Source organism: Mobula hypostoma, chromosome 9 (assembly GCF_963921235.1).
Source record: "Mobula hypostoma chromosome 9, sMobHyp1.1, whole genome shotgun sequence".
NCBI lineage: Eukaryota > Metazoa > Chordata > Chondrichthyes > Myliobatiformes > Myliobatidae > Mobula > Mobula hypostoma.
The window spans coordinates 62,568,263-62,590,696 of NC_086105.1; the positions used below are offsets into that span (position 1 = coordinate 62,568,263).

General features: G+C 45.0%; 1 protein-coding gene across 3 annotated transcripts in view; it reads right to left on the reverse strand.

Annotated features, from left to right (window-relative positions):
- The window catches only part of glt8d2 (glycosyltransferase 8 domain containing 2), a 69,293-nt gene that overhangs the window by 16,490 nt on the left and 30,369 nt on the right, over window positions 1-22,434 (reverse strand). For all 3 annotated transcript variants that reach the window (XM_063059719.1, XM_063059721.1, XM_063059720.1), the window contains 3 exons: window positions 9,086-9,136; window positions 6,950-7,042; window positions 3,847-4,060 (listed from right to left, as the gene is read on the reverse strand). In XM_063059719.1, coding sequence (XP_062915789.1) covers window positions 3,847-4,060; window positions 6,950-7,042; window positions 9,086-9,136 — 358 coding nt within the window. The remainder of the gene's footprint in view (window positions 1-3,846; window positions 4,061-6,949; window positions 7,043-9,085; window positions 9,137-22,434) is intronic.

A 22,434-nucleotide genomic window follows, 5' to 3' on the forward strand; every position in this document is an offset into this window, starting at 1 on the left:
CTCAGTGCCAGGAAGACCAAAGAACTGATTGTGGACTTCAGAAAGGGTAAGATGAGAGACACATACCAATCCTCAGTGAGGGATCAGAAGTGAGCAGTTTCAAGCTCCTGGATGCCAATATCTCTGAGGATCTATCCTGAGCCCAACATATTGATGCAGTTACAAATAAGGCAAGACAACGGCTATATTTCATTAGGAGTTTGAGGAGATTTGGTATGTCACCAAAGACACTCATAAACTTCTACTGATACACCGTGGAGAGCATTCTAACTGGCTGCATCACCATCTGGTATGGGAAGGGAGGGGGGAGCTGCACAGGATCAAAATAAGCTGCAGAAAGTTATAAACTCAGCCAGCTCCATCATGGGCATCAGCCTCCCCAGCATCCATGACATCTTCAAGGAGCAATGCCTCAAAAAGGCGGTGTCCATCGTTAAGCACCCCTGTCACCCTGGGGTGTGTGTGTGTGTGTGTGTGTGTGTGTGTATACATACACACATATACACATATATACACACATATGTAATTCACAGATTTTTATTATTATGAATTGTAATATACTGAATATGGAAACATAGAAAATAGGTGCAGGAGTAGGCCATTCGGCCCTTCGAGCCTGCACCACCATTTATTATGATCATGGCTGATCATCCAACTCAGAACCCCGCCCCAGCCTTCCCTCCATACCCCCTGACCCCTGTAGCCACAAGGGCCATATCTAACTCCCTCTTAAATATAGCCAATGAACTGGCCTCAACAGTTTCCTGTGGCAGAGAATTCCACAGATTCACCACTCTCTGTGTGAAGAAGTTTTTCCTAATCTCAGTCCTAAAGGGCTTCCCCTTTATCCTCAAACTGTGACCCCTCGTTCTGGACTTCCCCAACATCGGGAACAATCTTCCTGCATCTAGCCTGTCCAATCCCTTTAGGATCTTATACGTTTCAATCAGATCCCCCCTCAATCTTCTAAATTCCAACGAGTACAAGCCCAGTTCATCCAGTCTTTCTTCATATGAAAGTCCTGCCATCCCAGGAATCAATCTGGTGAACCTTCTTTGTACTCCCTCTATGGCAAAGATGTCTTTCCTCAGATTAGGGGACCAAAACTGCACACAATACTCCAGGTGTGGTCTCACCAAGGCCTTGTACAACTGCAGTAGTACCTCCCTGCTCCTGTACTCGAATCCTCTCGTTATAAATGCCAGCATACCATTCGCCTTTTTCACCGCCTGCTGTACCTGCATGCCCACTTTCAATGACTGGTGTATAATGACACCCAGGTCTCGTTGCACCTCCCCTTTTCCTAATCGGCCACCATTCAGATAATAATCTGTTTTCCTATTTTTGCCACCAAAGTGGATAACTTCACATTTATCCACATTAAATTGCATCTGCCATGAATTTGCCCACTCACCCAACCTATCCAAGTCACCCTGCATCCTCTTAGCATCCTCCTCACTGCTAACACTGCCACCCAGCTTCGTGTCATCCGCAAACTTGGAGATGCTGCATTTAATTCCCTCATCCAAGTCATTAATATATATTGTAAACAACTGGGGTCCCAGCACTGAGCCTTGCGGTACCCCACTAGTCACTGCCTGCCATTCTGAAAAGGTCCCGTTTATTCCCACTCTTTGCTTCCTGTCTGCTAACCAATTCTCCACCCACATCAATACCTTACCCCCAATACCGTGTGCTTTAAGTTTGCACACTAATCTCCTGTGTGGGACCTTGTCAAAAACCTTTTGAAAATCCAAATATACCACATCCACTGGTTCTCCCCTATCCACTCTACTAGTTACATCCTCAAAAAATTCTATGAGATTCGTCAGACATGATTTTCCTTTCACAAATCCATGCTGACTTTGTCCGATCATTTCACCGCTTTCCAAATGTGCTGTTATCACATTCTTGATAACTGACTCCAGCAGTTTCCCCACCACCGACGTTAGGCTAACCGGTCTATAATTCCCTGGTTTCTCTCTCCCTCCTTTTTTAAAAAGTGGGGTTACATTAGCCATCCTCCAATCCTCAGGAACTAGTCCAGAATCTAACGAGTTTTGAAGAATTATCACTAATGCATCCACTATTTCTTGGGCTACTTCCTTAAGCACTCTAGGATGCAGACCATCTGGCCCTGGGGATTTATCTGCCTTCAATCCCTTCAATTTACCTAACACCACTTCCCTACTAACATGTATTTCGCTCAGTTCCTCCATCCCACTGGACCCTCTGTCCCTTACTATTTCTGGAAGATTATTTATGTCCTCCTTAGTGAAGACAGAACCAAAGTAATTATTCAATTGGTCTGCCATGTCCTTACTCCCCATAATCAATTCACCTGTTTCTGTCGCAGGGGACCTACATTTGTCTTTACCAGTCTTTTCCTTTTTACATATCTATAAAAGCTTTTACAGTCCGTTTTTATGTTCCCTGCCAGTTTTCTCTCATAATCTTTTTTCCCCTTCCTAATTAAGCCCTTTGTCCTCCTCTGCTGAACTCTGAATTTCTCCCAGTCCTCAGGTGAGCCACTTTCTCTAGCTAATTTGTATGCTTCTTCTTTGGAATTGATACTATCCCTAATTGATACTATACTGCTGGTATGTCACACCATGTGAGCATGTGGCCAAATGGTTAAGGCATTGGACTAGCTACCTGAAGGTCGTGAGTTCGAGCCCCAGCCGAAGCAACGTGTTGTGTCCTTGAGCAAGGCACTTAATCACACATTGCTCTGCGACGACACTGGTGCCAAGCTGTACGGGTCCTAATGCCCTTCCCTTGGACAACATTGGTGTCGTAGAGAGGGGAGACTTGCAGCATGGGCAACTGCTGGTCTTCCATACAACCTTGCCCAGGCCTGCACCCTGGAGAATGAAGACTTTCCAGGCGTAGATCCATAGTCTCGCAAGGCTAACGGATGCCTTAATGTCACAACACATTTCACTACCTATACGATGATATTAAACCTGATTCATTAACAATCTGCTGGAGGAACCCAGTGGATCAGGCAGCCTTTGTCGGGGTTGGGAGGAAGGAATTGTCAGTGTTTCGGGTTGAGACCCTCCATCCTTAAATGTTGACAATCCTTCTCCCCCCACAGATGCTGCCTGACCCACTGCGTTCCTCCAACAGTTTGTCTGTTGCTCGATTTGTAGCGCAATCATTTGTAACATCTATTTCAACAAGGGTTTCTAGCAATGTTATATATTTAAACATCCGTAAACATAGACAATTTGTCCATTTTAACAATTTTGGATTATTTAACACATATGCCATTTATTTATTTATTGATTCAGTGCAGAGTAGGCCCTTCCAGACCTTCGAGCTGTGCCAACCAGCAATCCCTCAGTTTAATCCTAGCCTAATCACAGGACAATGTGCAATGACCAATTAACCTACTAACCGATACGCCTTTGGACTGTGGGAGGAAACCGGAGCACCGGAGGAAATCCACGAGGTCACGGGAAGAACATACAAACTCCTTACAGGCAGCAGCGGGAATTGAACCCAGGTCACCTGGACTGTAAATCGCTGTGCTGACCACTATGTTACCGTGCTGTCCCAATTTAATAAGAGCATTAGGAGCAGGTGTAGATCACACAACCCCTCAGTCTTGCTCCGCTATTTTATAAGTTATCTTTGGTCTTGACTTCTCTTTTCTGGACAATTAACACCGGGTTCAAGGGAAATCTGAGTCAAATAAACTCAAAGAGTCTTCAGTTACAGCTCTGTGGAGCAGGGGATTCCAAAGATTTGCCACTTCTAAGAATTTCCACCCTCACTTTAGTCTTAAATGGAGACAGTGCAGAATTGATCTAAAATTAGCATCTGATACAATGATGTTACCTTAGATGGCTAAGAGAGTCTCTCACAGTGATTATGTAGAAAAAGACTTTGGCCTTGGTGTTACTGTAGATGCTATTAATTGTTGCTATTGTTCCTCCCATTCGATCCTCCGCAGCACATATTATGATAGGTATGAGATCTTCTACAGAATCATCTTTGCTTTCCTCTGCTGTATGGACTGGACTATGTGGGGTTTGAGAATCCAGTTCTTCAGCTGATGGTAAAAGCACAATTAGTCTTCATGAAGAGAGAAAAGTAGAGACAAATTTAATAATCCCACAAAATGACATAGCTCCACAACCTAGTGAACAACCAGCTCAGTCTAATGGGTCCAATAGCTCTTTGGCTTGGCGTGCTTACTACTTTATAAGTTCAACCAACCATAGCCCTTTATTTCTTTCTCCTTCATATGCTTACAGAGTGAAGCACAGAGGCATCCAGATGTTCTTGAGCATAGAATGCTTTTGAGAGAAAGAGGATGAGAGGCAACTTGATAGAGGTGTATAATATGATAAGATGCATAGAGTGGAGAGCCAGTACCTTTTTCCCAGTGGCTAATATGAGAGGACATACACTCAATGGCTACTTTATTAGGTACCTCCTGTGTCTAATAAAGTGACCACTGAGAGTATATTTGTTGTCTTCTGCTGCTGTAGCCCATCCACTTCAAGGTTCGATGTGTTGTGAATTCAGAAATGCTCTTCCGCACACCACTGTTGTAACACTTGGTTATTTGAGTTACTGTTACCTTCCTGCCAGCTTGAACCAGTCTGGCCATTCTCCTCTGACCTCTCTCATTAACAAGGCATTTTCACCCACTGAACTACCACTTACTGGATGTTTTTTGTTTTTCACACCATTCTCCTGTAAACTCCAGGGACCGTTATGCTTGACAAGCCCAGGAAATCAGCAGTTTCTGAGGTACTCAAATCACCCTGTCTGCCACCAAAAATCATTCCACGGTCAAAGTCATTTAGATCACATTTCTTCCTCATTCTGAGGTTTGGTCTGAATCACAGCTCAACCTCTTGACCATGTCTACATGCTTTAATGCATTGAGTTGCTGCTACATGATTGGCTGATCAGATATTTGCATTAACAAGCAGGTGTACAGGTATACCTAACAACATGGCCACTGAGTGTATCTGTGTTTATCTGTACTGAAGTGAATGCTCTTGTTCCCAACGCAGACTGGGAGACCATTTTGCTGAACACCTACACTCTGTCCACCAGAGACAGCAGGATCTCCCAGTGGCCACACATTTTAATTCCACCTCCCATTCCCATTCTGATATGTCTATCCACGGCCTCCTCTACTGTAAAGATGAAGCCACACTCAGGTTGGACACCTTATATTCTGTCTGGGTAGCCTCCAACCTGATGGCATGAACATTGACTTCTCTAACTTCCGTTAGTGCCCCACCTCCCCTTTGTACCCCATCTGTTATTTATTTATACATATATATTCTTTTTCTCCCTCTCCTTTTTCTCACTATGTCCCTCTCACTATACCCCTTGCCCATCCTCTGGGTTTTCCCCCCCTCCCCCTTTTCCTTCTCCCTAGGCCTCCTGTCCCATGATCCTCTCATATCCCTTTTGCCAATCACCTGTCCAGCTCTTGGCTCCATCCCTCCCCCTCTTGTCTTCTCCTATCATTTTGGATCTCCCCTTCCCCCTCCCACTTTCAAATCTCTTACTAGCTCTTCTTTCAGTTAGTCCTGACGAAGGGTCTCGGCCCGAAACGTCGACTGTACCTCTTCCTACAGATGCTGCCTGGCCTGCTGAGTTCCCCAGCAACTTTTATGTGTGTTGCTCTTGTTCTTGTGTCTTGTATCAATTTAGGCATCTTGGACTTTCAAAACTGATACCAGTTCACCAGTGTCACAATATCATTTACCTTAATGTTAAAACATACGTTTCTATGGTTCCATCTTGTCCCAACACATCTTAAAGCCAAAATGTTCAAAGGATTATTGCAATATAATGTAATTTCATTGCAGTGTAATTTCTTAGAACATAGAACGTAGAACATATATACAATGCAGTATTGTACAGGGCCTTTGGCACACAACCTTTTCACGTACTCCAAGATCAATCAAACCAGCTTAACTCTCTAGTTTTCTACTATCCACGTGCCTATCCAAGAGTTTCTTAAATGATCCTTCTGTATCAGCCTCTACCACCACCCGTAGCAGGGTGTTTCACGCACACACCATTCTCTGTGTAAAAAACCTACCTCTGACATCCCCCGATACTTTCCTCCATTCAGCCTCTTATTAGCCACTTCTGCCCTTGAGAAAAGACTCTGGCTGTCCACTCTCACTATGCCTCTTTTCATCATGTCTTCATATCAAACACCAATGAGATAGAAACAGGCTACTGGTTGAGGTATAAATATTGGTCATGATACCAGTGAAAAATCTCTCTGCTATTTTTTAAAGGTAGTGCCATAAGATGTCTTCCATCCACCTGAGAGGGGAGGCGTCAATTGATTTGCCATAACATCCCTGACAGAGCACTGACTCCCTCAGTGTTCCACTGTGAGCCTAGATTATTGATCTCAAGTATCTGGACAGGGATGTGAACACAATATTCTGAATCAGAGGCAAGAATTCTAACAAACACCTTTTGACAAAGGTATGCAAAGTTATGAGGAGTGTAGATAGGGTAAATGCAAGCAGGCTTTTTCCACGGAGGTTGGGTGAGACTAGAACTAGAGGTCATAGGTTAAAAGTGAACCATGAAATATTTAAGGGGAACTTCTTCACTCAGAGGATGGTGAGAACGTGGAACGAGCTACCAGTGGACGTGGTGGATGCAAGTTTGATTTCAGCACTTAAGAGAAGGTTGGCTAGGTACATGGACAGGAGGAGTATGAAGGGCTGTGGTCCAGGAGCAGGTCGATGGGACTTGGCATCGACCAGATGGGCCAAAGGACCAGCTTCTGTGTGTAGTGCTCTAGGACTCTAGGACTCTTTAAAGGAAAATTTTCATCAATTCATATAATGCATCTCATGTCAAACGGCTTCAAAGTTAAAATACATCCGTTATCCAACTACATCGAGCTGGAACCCTGCCCTCTATACAAGAGAAGATTGCTCACCTGTCTCTTCCTCGTAGAGCGGCGTGTTGTGAAATTTGTTATATAGCACCAGGCAAAATGTCAGAATAACTAAGAGTAGTAAGCCCTGATTAACTGGAAAGTCAAAATCAAATGAAAAAGAAACAAGGTATTAATAAGTTGAGCAGTGACTTTGAGAAGGAGATATCTAAAAAGAAATAACAGCAACTCACAAGATAAACTATTGATTATAAACAAAGTGCTTCATTGAGAAAAGCTTATTTAAAAAGCATATTGAACTATTATTTTTACTTAATTTTAATTCAGTTAGGCAATTAAAAGACCTCCTGCACACCAGAGCAACATACTGTAGGAACTCAACAGGTCAGTCAGCATCTATGGAGACGTTTTGGGCCAAGACCATCATCAGGAGTCAGTCAGCCCGTCAACTGTTTATTCCCCTCCATAGATGCTGCCTGATTTGCTGAGTTCCTGCAGCATTTTGTTTGCACTGTTCAGGATTCCTAGCATCAGCAACATTTCTTGTGTTTATGATCCTGTACACCAGAAACTAGTCTCTGGGTTTCGATCCTTGGCTTTTCTGAACAACATCATTGAACAAACAATATTAGAAACATTAAAGTAAAACGAATTCAAAGAGCTCAGGAACCTGTAATTAATTTAGTGTGACAGTGCTATGTGTTCTGAGATGACCTCCATGACAAAAAGCTTAGTCAGATACAAACGCAAACTGAGCCAAACAGTTTGCTGTACTTAGTTATTAAGCACAGCGTCTCTCTACAGGAAAATGGCAACAGAATCTGGACGGAACTCTCCCACAGAATTCCACAAAGATTAAAGACAGAAATAGCTCACTTAATTGTACAACTGGTCATGTCATCCTTCCAAACCGTGGCCCTACAAAATCACATTACACTTCTTTTTTAGTCATCTATCTAACCCATGGTTAAGTGTTAAAAAGAGTCCTTTCGGCATTGAACGGGGCTTTTTGCCGCTCTTTCAAGGAACGGATGGAACATTGAAGAGTACAGCACAGAAACAGGCCCTTTGATCCATGATGTCTCTGCTGAACGTGACGCTGAATTAAACTACATCAAATCTGCCTGTCCATAATCCATATCCCTCCATTCCCTGCTGATTCATGTGTCTGGCTAACGATCTCTTAAACACCACCATCGTATCTGCTTCCACCAGAACTTCTGCCAAACTGTTCCAAGCATCCACCACTTTGTAAGTAATAAACTGGCTTTAACTTTTTCCCCTCTCACCTTAAACATAAGTCATTTAACACTTGGCAATTCTACCCTAGGAAAAAGATTCTGATTGTCTACCCTGTCGATGCCTTGCATAATCTTATAAACTTCTAACAAATCTCCCCTGAGCCTCCAACGCTCTAGAGAAAACCACTCAAGTTTGTCCAGCCTTTCCTTATTCACTCAGCATTCTGGTGAACCTCTTCTGCAGTTTTTCCAAAGCCTTCACATCCTTTCTGTAACAGGACAACCAGAATTACGCACAGTTGCTCACAGGATATGCAAAGATGAAGGAGATACTGTATGAGACATTGTTACTGCTTATTGGAATCTGATGTGGCCTTCATCTGATCCCAGACCCAAAGTAATATTGTAACTTGCCTTCAGTTAAAAGCCAAGCAGGGATGGCTCATAATCATTAGGGTTGTGCACCACAGTAGTATAGCGGTTAGTGTGACGCTATTACAGCTCGAGGCATCCCCGAGTTTAGTGTTCAATTCCAGCGCAATTCTGTAAGGATTCTCTTTATGTCCTCCCTCTGGAACGTGTGGGTTTTCTCTGGGTGCTCTGGTTTCCTCCCACAGTCCAAAGACAGTTAAGTGGTCATTGTAAATTGTCCCGTGATCAGGTTAGGGTTCGTCGGGTGTGTCAGGTGTTTCTGGGGCATCGTGGCTCAAAGGGCCAGAAAGGCCTCATCTGCGCAGAATCGCTAAATGAATAAATAATAGCTAGTCCTGATTATTATCCTGACACATTAACCCTGTTTTCCACTCCGTAGAAGCTGCCTGTCATGCCGAGTATTCCCAGCACTTTCTGCTTCTCTTTCTAACCTTCAGTGTCTGAAGGGCATTTGACTTTGTGCTAAACCAATACCAGAAGTCAAAAATAAAAGTATCAAACTTACTTTTTCTAATTAATGCCATTGGTTTTCCTGTAACCTCACGAATGCAAAAATCTAGAGGGATAGGAAGGCAGAGGGAGACATTTAACAACAGTTAGCTTGAGAAATTAGATAGATTTGTGCGCCACAGTAGAGTGGTGGTTAGTGTGAGGTTATTACAGCTCGAGGTGTTTCAGAGTTTGGAGTTCAATTCCAGTGCCATCTGTAAGGAGTACGTATGTTCTTTCTGTGAACTGCATAGGTTTCCTCCGGGTGCTCTGGTTTCCTCCCACAGTCCAAAGATGTATCAGTTAATTGGTCATTAAAATTGTCCCCTGATTAGGCTAGTTTTAAATAGGTGGGTTGCAGGCCGATGCACCTGAATGAGCTGGAAGGATCTGTTTAAATAAATAAATAAGATTATGATTCAACAAATATCAATTTAACCGATGAGGGAAAGAGAGAGTGAGAGAGATTCCAATCCAATCACAAAGTTGACACTGCAACCACATGCTCAGGCAGATCCAAAATAGGTTCTTTCAAATACCATCAAAGCATAACCGCCAAATGTACAGCCCATCTGCCCCGAAGGAGAGGAAGCCGGATGATTTACCTCACAGCCAACTTGCAGCTCCGGTTTGAAACCACGAAGACATTGGGAATGGGAGCAGAACGTGATCTGCCTGATACTCTGTGCCTGTGATGCAGTTGCAAGTAAGTTTTTCATTGCACCTGTGCATACATGTACGTGATAATAAGCTTGCCTTTGAGAAGAGGGCCATACAGCCTTTTGGCAGTACTCCACCATTCAGTAAGACCAAGGGGAATCCTCTATCTCACCTACTTTCCTATATGATGGCGCCGGTGCCTGGCGACTTCGCACGTGCTCTCCCGAGAAAACTGCCCTCTCCACTATCCTATACCCGAGCAACCCTTATAAACCTCCAATTTAGAAAGATAAAGATCAACAACACCCTGGCGAAGGTACTGACCGAGCTGAAGACCACCGCGCTAGAACTGCTTCTTAAACTCCGGACCACACTTGGACCCGACCAACGAGGCGCACCACGTTCCCGGAGACCCGCGGTCTGCTATCGTGCCGGAGCGCTTGTAGACACGGCCCCTTCCGACCAGCATCTCTCCGGAGCAGACGACCGCACAGAAGTGACGGCAGAGACCTCAAGGTGCCCTAGATGCTTCCCTGGAGCGACCACCGTAAAGCCCCGTTGGTGGCCATGCATTGCTGCCGGAAGTGAGGCCTCCGCCGCCGACCACGGAAATCGAGCCCGAGGCTCGACTGGAGCGGAGGCCTCCGCAACAGTGACTCGGCGTAAGGACTTGTTTCAACAAGGAGCCCGGCCATCCGGGTATACGTGTCAGCTTCAGGGCCCAACCCAATCAACAGTCTGGGCTCCCGACAGCTGGAAGTGGCAGCGGAGCCTCCCCAGTTACTCGGCCCGACCCGGAGCGCACGACGACGCGATTCCCGCGGGATGCGTCCACCAACCTCAAAGAGCTGACAACAACACACTGCATTGATGGAAACCTGGAAAGATGCACTGTTTACCGAGGAAGTGTGGGAAAAGAAGCTGAAGGGCTTCGGGGTCCCTATGCCCACCATGCTACTAGCTAATCTGCATGCCATAGAGAACTTAAAGGGAGATGATCTTAAAGGGAGACTCACCTACTGCAGGGAGATGTAGAACTGCTGTGTATTCTGTTTCACCGAGACCTGGCTCTCCCCTGCCACCCCCGACTGTGCCATGCGACCGGAGGGGTTTTCAATCCATCGGATGGACCGCACGACGTCTTCAGGCAAGACGAGGGGAGGTGGTGTCTGCCTACTGATCAACACTGGGTGGTGCTCGGACACAGTGGCACTGACAAGCTCCTGCAGCCCGGACCTGGAACACCTGTTGGTGAAGTGTCGTCCCTACTATCTGCCACGGGAATTCACCTCAATCATACTGACAGTGGTCTACATTCCCCCCAGGCGGACATGGAGTGTGCTCTGAACCTACTATATGCCAACATCAGTGAACTTGAGACCAGATATCTGGAGGCTTTGCTCATTACAGCCGGGGACTTTAACCAGGCCAACCTCAGAAAGGCGCTGCCCAAATTATACCAACATGTCTCCTGCCCCACTAGAGGCCCGAATATACTTGACCACTGCTACACAGCAGTCAGGGATAACTACCGTTCCGTCCCATGACCTCACTTCGGAAAATCGGACCATCAGTCCGTACTCCTCCTCCCGGCTTACAAACAGAAACTGCAGCGGGAGGTCACAGTGTCAAAAGCAGTGTCGTGTTGGACGGAGGAAACGGATGAGGTCCTCCGTGACTGCTTTGAATCGGTGGACTGGTAAGTATTCAAGGACTCGGCAGCTAACCTCGATGAGTATGCCTCAGCTGTCACGGACTTTATTGGGAAATGCACGGAGGACTGCATGTCTCACAAGACGATCCGGGTATTCCCTAACCAGAAACCTTGGATGAATTATGAGGTCAAGTCCCTTTTAAAGGCTAGAGCTGCGGCTTTTAGGTCCAGGGATACCAGTCGCTACACAGAATCCAGGCGTGAACTCTAGAAAGCCATTAAGGGCGCCAAGAGGCAATATCGAGCCAAGTTGGAAACACAGGCTAACCAAAGGGATGCCAGTAGACTATGGCAGGGTCGAAATGAGATCACCGAGTGCAAAGAAAAGGCTGGGAATATCAATAACTATGGCACTTCTCTTCCTGACAAACTTAACATATTTTACGCAAGATTCGAACAGAAGAGGAGCGTCCTGATCACTCTGGATGAACCGGACCTGGTGGCATCGAGATTCATCGTCACCAAGGAGGACGTTAGAAGGGCCTTCCTGAAGATAAATCCAAGGAAGGCGACGGGCCCAGATGGCATCCCAGGACGGGTTCTCTGGGCCTGTGCAAGCGAGCTAGCTGGAGTGTTTGCTGACATCTTCAACTGCTCCTTGCTTCAGTCTAAGATCCCCTCGTGTTTTAAGAAGGCAATGATAATCCCAGTGCCGAAGAAGAGCAAGGTGGCATGCCTGAATGACTATCGACCTGTGGCTCTGACATCAATTGCTATGAAGTGCTTCGAGAGATTGGTTATGGCACACATCAACCACAGCCTACCGGTCAACCTCGACGCTTTGCAATTCGCCTACCGGAGCAACAGGTCAACGGCAGATGCCACCTCCCTGGCCCTACATTCCTCCTTAGAACACCTGGAGAATAAAGACGCATACGTAAGGCTCCTTTTCATTAACTGCAGCTCTGCCTTTAATACCATCATTCCAAATAAACTGATTCCTAAGCTCCAGAACCTGGGCCTTAGCACTCAGATCTGCAGCTGGATCTTTAACTTCCTCACAGACAGGACCCAGGCTGTAAAAATAGGGGACAAGCTCTCCTCTACAACAGTGGTCCCCAACCACCGGGCCGTAAAGCATGCGCTACCGGGCCGTGAGAAAACGATATGATTTGGCGATATGAGTCAGCTGCACCTTTCCTCATTCCTTGTCACGCACACTGTTGAGCTTGAACGCATGCGAGGTCATTACCTGCGCATCATCCATGTCAGCGCGGGAGGGAGATCAACTCCTCGAGCTTGCAAATGACGGCGGGCTGAAAAGTATGTTTGATATAACATCTCTGACGGCATTCTGGATCAAAGTCAAGGCTAAATATCCTGAGATAGACACGAAAGCACTGAAAACGTTGCTTTCATTTCCAACATTTTTCTGCGAAGCAGAGTTTTCTGCAATGAATGCAACGAAAACTAAACTGTGGAACAGACTGGACATAAGGAATCCCCTTCGAATATCGCTGTCTCCCATCACCCCTCGATAGGACCGTCTTGTTGCAGGAAAACAAGCCCAGGGCTCCCACTGATTCAGCGATATTGGTGTGTTGCAATGATTTTATATGTTCATACGAGGAAAATATGAGCTGTGTGTTTAATATCCAAACGTTACTTAAAACGTGATGATGCTATTGACTTACTTATATAACCATATAATAATTACAGCACGGAAACAGGTGATCTCGCCCCTTGTAGTCCATGCCGAACGCTACTCTCACCTAGTCCTGCTGACCTGCACTCAGCCCATAACCCTCTATTCCTTTCCTGTCCATATACCTATCCAATATTTCTTTAAATGATAATATCAAACCTGCCTCTACCACTTCTACTGGAAGTTCGCTCAACACTTACTTCAAGCTCCCCTGTCCTCCCCTGATAATTGACTGATCGCTATATTCATGCGAGGAAAATATGCGCTGTGTGTTTAATATTAAGTTCGTTAGATAAACCCTTTTAGAAACAAAATTGAGTGTATTAGCTGCTTATCACCTATATTCCAGTCGTGATTAACACCCCCCCCGAACAGAATCACCAAAAACGATTTGCAGAAAAAAAATCGGCTGGTACACGTATGCGCACTGGTGCCCGCGCAAGGCTTCATAGTCATTGTAGTCTTTCTCTGGGTAAACACAACGTATTTGACTGCTACTCTTGTCTGTTGGCAACCCTACCCGCCCCCCCCCCCCCCCGGTTCGGCCGGTCTACAAAAATATTGTTTGTCAATATTAATCCAGTCCGCAGTGCAAAAAAGGTTGGGGATCCCTGCTCTACAATCACTCTGAGCACTGGTGCCCCACAAGGCTGTGTACTCAGCCCCTTGCTGTACTCTCTGTACACCCATGATTCTGTAGCCAAGTTTCCATCAAACTCAATATATAAGTTTGCTGATGACCCAACAATTGTAGGCAGTATCTCAGGTAATGATGAGTTTGAGTACAGAGAGGAAATTAAGAACCTGGTGGCATAGTGTGAAGACAATAACCTATCCTTCAACGTCAGCAAGACGAAGGAATTGGTTGTTGACTTCAGAAGGAGTAGTGGACTGCACGACCCAATTTATATCGGTGGTGCGCAAGTGGAACAGGTCAAAAGCTTTAAGTTCCTCGGGGTCAATATCACAAATGACCTGACTTGGTCCAACCAAGCAGAGTTCACTGCCAAGAAGGCCCACCAGCGCCTTTACTTCCTGAGAAAACTAAAGAAATTTGGCCTGACCTCTAAAACCCTCACTAATTTTTATAGATGCACCGTAGAAAGCATTCTTCTGGGGTGCATCACAACCTGGTATGGAAGTTGTCCTGTCCAAGACCGAAAGAAGCTGCAGAAGATCGTGAACATGGCGCAGCACATCACAGAAACCAATCTTCCGTCCATGAACTCACTTTACACCACACGCTGTTGGAGAAGTGCTGCCAGGATAATTAAGGACACGACCCACCCAGCCAACAGACTTTTAGTCCCTCTTCCCTCCGGAAGGAGGTTCAGGTGCTTGAAGACTCATACAGCCGGATTTGGGAACAGCTCCTTTCCAACTGTGATGAGACTGCTGAATGGATCCTGACCTGGATCTGGGCCGTACCCTCCAAAATCCAGTCCTGCCTCTTGGTTTTTTTGCACTACCTTACTTCCCATTTTTCTATTTTCTATTTATGATTTATAATTTAAATTTTTAATATTTACTAATTTTAACTATTTTAAATATTTTTAAAATTTAATATTTGTAATCCAGGGAGTGTGAAGCGCAGATTCAAATGTCGCTGTGATGATTGTACGTTCTAGTACTAATTGTTTGGCGACAATAAAGTATAAAGTATGATCCCCTGAAGTCCTAAAATGAACAACCCATAGCATGAGACCATGACCCTCCTTTTAGTGTCTCCTGACAGGGAGCAAACTCTCACCTTTGACCCTGTCAAACTCTCTAAGAATTTGATATTTTCAATGCGATTGCTCCTCATTCTTCAAAGCCATGATAATACAGGCCCATGAGGAGGAATTGCTTTTGCTAGAGGGTGGTGAATTTGAGGAATTTCTTTGCCACAGACAGCTATGGAGGCCAAGTCATTGAGCATATTTAAGGGAAGATGGATAGGTATTTAATTAGTGAGGGTGTCAACGGCTTTGGGGAGAAGGCAGGAGAAAGGGGTTGATAAGAAAAATATATTTCCTTAACAACAAGTATACCACTTTGGATACTGTTTGGGGGTCGGGGATGACCTAGCAGAGGAAAGACACAGCGGTCAGGTCTCTGGCACTGAGTCTGGCTCTGTAGCTCAGAAGGCAAGGGAGGAGAAAGGAGGTGAACTGTAGAGAAAGGGGATTCATTGGTTAGGGGAAGAGTAAGGAGGTTCTGTGAACGAGAACGAGATTTACTGATGGTATGTGGCCTCCCGGACATCTCGGATTGAGTCCACAGCAGGAGGGGAAAGCAGTCAGAGGCCGTGGTCTATGTTGATACCAATGACATGGGTAGAAAGGGTGACAAGGTCCTGCCAATGAGTTCAGGAGGATAGGTGCTAAGATAAAGAACAGGACATCCAGGGTTATGATCTCAGGATTGCCACCCATGCCACGTGCAAGTGAGGCCAGGAATAGAAAGGTCATACAGTTCAACATAGAAACATAGAAAATAGGTGCAGGAGTAGGCCATTCGGCCCTTCGAGCCTGCACCGCCATTTATTATGATCATGGCTGATCATCCAACTCAGAACCCCGCCCCAGCCTTCCCTCCGTACCCCCTGACCCCCGTAGCCACAAGGGCCATATCTAACTCCCTCTTAAATATAGCCAATGAACTGGCCTCAACTGTTTCCTGTGGCAGAGAATTCCACAGATTCACCACTCTCTGTGTGAAGAAGTTTTTCCTAATCTCGGTCCTAAAAGGCTTCCCCTCTATCCTCAAACTGTGACCCCTCGTTCTGGACTTCCCCAACATCGGGAACAATCTTCCTGCATCTAGCCTGTCCAATCCCTTTAGGATCTTATACGTTTCAATCAGATCCCCCCTCAATCTTCTAAATTCCAACGAGTACAAGCCCAGTTCATCCAGTCTTTCTTCATATGAAAGTCCTGCCATCCCAGGAATCAATCTGGTGAACCTTCTTTGTACTCCCTCTATGGCAAAGATGTCTTTCCTCAGATTAGGGGACCAAAACTGCACACAATACTCCAGGAGTGGTCTCACCAAGGCCTTGTACAACTGCAGTAGTACCTCCCTGCTCCTGTACTCGAATCCTCTCGCTATAAATGCCAGCATACCATTCGCCTTTTTCACCGCCTGCTGTACCTGCATGCCCACTTTCAATGACTGGTGTATAATGACACCCAGGTCTCGTTGCACCTCCCCTTTTCCTAATCGGCCACCATTCAGATAATAATCTGTTTTCCTATTTTTGCCACCAAAGTGGATAACTTCACATTTATCCACATTAAATTGCATCTGCCATGAATTTGCCCACTCACCTAACCTATCCAAGTCACCCTGCATCCTCTTAGCATCCTCCTCACTGCTAACACTGCCACCCAGCTTCGTGTCATCCGCAAACTTGGAGATGCTGCATTTAATTCCCTCATCCAAGTCATTAATATATATTGTAAACAACTGGGGTCCCAGCACTGAGCCTTGCGGTACCCCACTAGTCACCGCCTGCCATTCTGAAAAGGTCCCGTTTATTCCCACTCTTTGCTTCCTGTCTGCTAACCAATTTTCCACCCACATCAATACCTTACCCCCAATACCGTGTGCTTTAAGTTTGCACACTAATCTCCTGTGTGGGACCTTGTCAAAAGCCTTTTGAAAATCCAAATATACCACATCCACTGGTTCTCCCCTATCCACTCTACTAGTTACATCCTCAAAAAATTCTATGAGATTCGTCAGACATGATTTTCCTTTCACAAATCCATGCTGACTTTGTCCAATCATTTCACCGCTTTCCAAATGTGCTGTTATCACATCCTTGATAACTGACTCCAGCAGTTTCCCCACCACCGACGTTAGGCTAACCAATCTATAATTCCCTGGTTTCTCTCTCCCTCCTTTTTTAAAAAGTGGGATTACATTAGCCACCCTCCAATCCTCAGGAATTAGTCCAGAATCTAACGAGTTTTGAAAAATTATCACTAATGCATCCACTATTTCTTGGGCTACTTCCTTAAGCACTCTAGGATGCAGACCATCTGGCCCTGGGGATTTATCTGCCTTCAATCCCTTCAATTTACCTAACACCACTTCCCTACTAACATGTATTTCGCTCAGTTCCTCCATCCCACTGGACCCTCTGTCCCTTACTATTTCTGGAAGATTATTTACGTCCTCCTTAGTGAAGACAGAACCAAAGTAACTATTCAATTGGTCTGCCATGTCCTTGCTCTCCATAATCAATTCACCTGTTTCTGTCTGCAGGGGACCTACATTTGTCTTTACCAGTCTTTTCCTTTTTACATATCTATAAAAGCTTTTACAGTCCGTTTTTATGTTCCCTGCCAGTTTTCTCTCATAATCTTTTTTCCCCTTCCTAATTAAGCCCTTTGTCCTCCTCTGCTGAACTCTGAATTTCTCCCAGTCCTCAGGTGAGCCACTTTCTCTGGCTAATTTGTATCCTTCTTCTTTGGAATTGATACTATCCCTAATTTCTCTTGTTAGCCACGGGTGCACTACCTTCCTTGATTTATTCTTTTGCCAAACTGGGATGAACAATTGTTGTAGTTCATCCATGCAACCTTTAAATGCTTGCCATTGCATATCCACTGTCAATCCTTTAAGTGTCATTTGCCAGTCTATCTTAGCTAATTCACGTCTCATACCTTCAAAGTTACCCCTCTTTAACATGTGGCTAAGGAAATGGTGCAGGAGAGAGGGATTCAGATTTTAGGATCACTGGGCTCTCTTTCAGGGAAGGTGGGACCCATACAGAAGGGACAGCTTGCACCTGAATTTGAGTGGGACGAATATCCAAATGGGAAGGTTTTGCTAGTATTGCATGGGTGGGATATAAACTAAAGTTGCAGGGGGATGGGAACCAGAGCACTGGAACAGATAGTGGAGTGGATTTGGAGAAAGATATTATTAAGCCTACATATAAAGTCAGGAATCAAAAAGTTGAGCATGGTGGGACTAATGCAAGGAGTATTGTAGGAAAGGCAGATGAGCTCAGGGCATGGATCAACATCTGGAATTATGCTTTGTAGACATTTGTGAGACTTGGTTGCAGGAGGGGCAGAGCTGGCAGCTCAAAGTCCTGAGGTTCCATTGCTTTATAGGTGATAGAGTGGGAGGGATTAAAGGGGGAGGGGTGGCATTACTAGTTGAGGAAAATAGCGTGGCTGTGCTCAGTCAGGTCAGACTGGAGAGCTTGTTTAGTGAGGCTTTATGGGCAGAAATGAGGAATAAGAAAGGTATGACCACAGTAAGGGGATTATATTATAGACCACCCAATAGTCTGTGGGATTCATAGGAGCAAATTTGTAGAGAGATCACAGACTGTTGCAAGAAATCAATTTAAGATTGCCCCCCCCCACATCTCTTTCAACTCCATGCATAGATTACCACTGTGATCTTCCAGAAGACCAATTTTGTCCCATGCTATCCTTTTGCTCTTAACATAACTGTAGAAGCTATTGGAATCCTCCTTCACCTTGTCTGCTAGAGCTACTGTATTGCTTTTAGCCCTCTTGATTTCCTTCTTAAGTGTTCTCTTGCATTCCTTATACTCCTCAAGATTTAAATTTTCCACACATTGACTGGGACTCCCATACTATAAAAGGGCAGAATGGGAAAGAGTTTGTCAAATGTGTTCAGGAAAGCTTTCTTTAATCAGTACATAGAAGTCAGAACTAGAGAGAGTGTGATACTAGATCTACTATTAGGGAATGAGACAGGGCAGGTGACAGAACTTTGTGTAGGAGAATACTTTGTACCTGGTAACCATAATGCCATTAGTTTCAAGGTAATTATGGAAAAGGATAGGCCTGGTCCTCAAGTTGAGATTCTGTTGGAGAAAGGCCAATTTTGATAATATCATCAAGAATCTGGCAAGTGTGGATTGGGACAGGCTGTCTTCTGGCAAAGGTGTACTTGGTAAATAGGAGGCCTTCAAGAGTGAAATTTTGAGAACACAAGGATAACAAGTTTAGGGAACATTGGTTTTCAAGAGATATTGAGGTCCTGGTTGAAAAAAAGATGTGCGTAGCAGGTATAGGCAGGTAGGAACAAATGAGGTACTTGAAGAGTATAAGGAATGCAAGAGAACACTTAAGAAGGAAATCAAGAGGGCTAAAAGCAATACAGTAGCTCTAGCAGACAAGGTGAAGGAGAATCCCAATGGCTTCTACAGATATGTTAAGAGCAAAAGGATATCAAGAGACAAAATTGGTCCTCTGGAAGATCAGAATGTTAATCTATGCGTGGAGCTGAAAGAGATGGGGGAGATCTTAAATGGATTTTTGCATCTGTAGTTACTCAGGAGATGGACATAGAGTCTACAGAAGTGAGGCAAAGTAGCAGTGAAGTCATAGACCCTGTACAGATTACAGAGAATGAGCTGTTTGCTATCTTGAGGCAATTAGTATGGATATATCTCCAAGGGCCTGACAAGGTTCTCACTCGGACCCTGTAAGAGGCTACTGAAGAAATAGCAGAGCCCTAACAGAGATATTTAAAACATCCTTAATCACAGGTAGAGGTGCCGGAGGATTGGAGGACAGTTAATGTTGGTCCATTGTTTAAGAAAGGCTCTAAGAATAAACTAGGAAATTATAGACTGGTGAGCCTGACATCAGCAGTGGGAAAATTATTGCAGGGTATTCTAAGGTATCATACCAGTGCCCAAACAGAACAGGGTGAGCTGCCTTAATAACCATCATGTAGTAGCACTCACATCGATGGTGATGAAGTGCTTTGAAAGATTGGTTATGACTAGAATCAACTCCTGCCTAAGCAAGGACCTGGACCCGCTGCAATTTGCCTATTGCCATAATAGGTCTACAGTGGTTGTGACTCATTGGCTCTTCACATGGCCTTGCATCATCTAGACAATACTGATGCTTACATCAGGCTGCTGTTTATTGACTACAGCTCATTAGTTAACACAATCACTCCTACAGTCCTGTTCAAATACCTGGGCCTCCGTATCTCTCTCTGCAACTGGATCCTTGACTTCCTCACCAGGAGGACACAGTCTGTGCAGATCAGAAATAACATCTCCAATTCACTGATAATCAACACTGCTGTACCTCGAGGATGAATGCTTAGCCCGCTGCTCTACTGTCTCTACACCCATGACTGTGTGGCTAGACACAGCTCAAATGCCATCCAAAAATTTGGTGATGATACAACTATTGTTGGTAGAATTCCAAATCGTGACAAGATGGTGTACAGGAGTGACATAGATCAGCTAGTTGAGTGGTGTCACAGTGACAACATTGCACTCAATGTCAGTAAGACCAAATAATCGATTGTGGACTTCAGGAAGGGGAAGCCAAGGGAACTCACACCAGTCCTCATCAAAGGATCCGAAGTGGAAAGAGTGGGCAATTTCAAGTTCCTGGGTGTCAACATCTCTGAGGATCTATCCTGGGCCAATATATCGATGCAGTTACAAAGAAAGCAAAACAGTTGCTACACTTCCTTAGGAGTTTGAGGAGATTTGTGTGTCTCCAAAGACAATCGCAAATTTCTACAGATGTACCATGGAGAGCATTCTAACTAGTTGCATCACCATATGGTATGGGGTGGTGGTGGAGGGCAGTGATCACTGCACAGGATCAAAATAAGCTGCAGCAATTGTAAAATCAGTCCGTTCCATCACGGGCACTGTCTTCCCCAGCATCCGGGACAACTTCAAGGAGCGATGCCTCAAAAACGTGACATCCATCATTAGGGATCCCACTCCCCCCACCCCCACCCCATCACCCATCACCCTTCTCATTACTACCATCAGGGAGGAGACAGAAACCCACTTAACAATTCAGGAATAGCTTCTTCCCCTCTCCCATCAGATCAACAAATTTAATGGCCTTTGCCAGTGATATGAAACCTGATTCTGGTTTTGAAGGGACCGAATATACAAGTTTTTGGATAGACGTGGACTGATGAGGAATAGTCAACATAGCTTTGTGCATGGTAAGTCATGACTAACCAATCTTACAGAGTTTTGCAAGGAAGTTATCAGAAAAGTTGCTGAAGACAAGGCAGTTGATATCGTCAACGTGGATTTGAGCAAGGCATTTGACAAGGTCCTGCATGGGAATGCGGTTAAGAAGGTTCAGTCACTTGGCATTTAAAACGAGGTAGTAAATTGGATTAGGCTTCATGGGAGAAGCCAGAGAGTGGTAATAGATGGTTGTCTGGCTGACTGGAGGCCTGTGACTAGTGGTGTGCCACAGGGATTGGTTCTGGGTCCATTGTTGTTTGTCACTTATTTCAACGACCTGGATCAGCAAATTTGCAGATGATACCAAGACTGAGGGTGTAGTGGACAGCGAGGAAAACTATCAAAGCTTGCAATGGGATCAGGACCAGCTGAAAAAATGGGCTGAAAAATGCAAGGTGGAACTTAAGTGTGAGCTGTTGCACTTTGGGAGGACCAACCAGGGCAGGTCTTAAATGGTGGGCAGCAGGGCACTGAGAAGTGAGGTAAAAAAACAGGGATCTGGAAATACAGATCCATTATTCCTTGAAAGTCGCATCACAGTTAGATAGGGTTGTAAAGAAAGCTTTGGGCACATTGGTCTTCATAAATCAAAGTATTGAGTACAGGAGAAGAAATGTTATGTTGAAATTGTATAAGACCTCGGTAAGGCCTAATTTGGAGTATTATGTGCAGTTTTGGTCATCTACCTGCATGAAGGATGTAATAAGATTGAAAGAGTGCAGAGAAAATTTTCAAGGCTGTTTCCAGGAGTTGAGGACCTGAGTTATAAGGAAAGATTGAATTGATTAGAACTTTATTCCCCAGAATGTAGAAGATTGGGATGAGATTTTATAGAGATGTACAAAATTATGAGCATTATAGATAGGGTAAATGCATGCGGGCTTTCTTCACTGAGGTTGTTTGAGACTACAACTAGAGGTCATGGGTTAAGGGTGAAAGGTGAAATGTTTAAGAGCAGCATGACGGAAACTTCTTTACTTAAAGGGTGGTGAGAGTGTGGAACCCAACCCAATCTCAACCCAAGCAAGGCTGCAGGACCGGATGGTGTCAGTACCAGGGTGCTCAAAGCCTGTGCCCCTCAGCTATGTGGAGTACTTCGCCATGATTTCAACATGAGCCTGAGGCTCCGGAGGGTTCCTGTACTGTGGAAGACGTCCTGCCTCGTCCCTGTGCCGAAGACGCCACGCCACAGCGGCCTCAATGACTATAGACCGGTGGCATTGACCTCCCACATCATGAAGACCCTGGAAAGACTTGTTCTGGAGCTGCTCCGGCCTATGGTCAGGCCACACTTAGATCCCCTCCAGTTCACCTACCAGCCCTGACTAGGAGTTGAGGATGCCA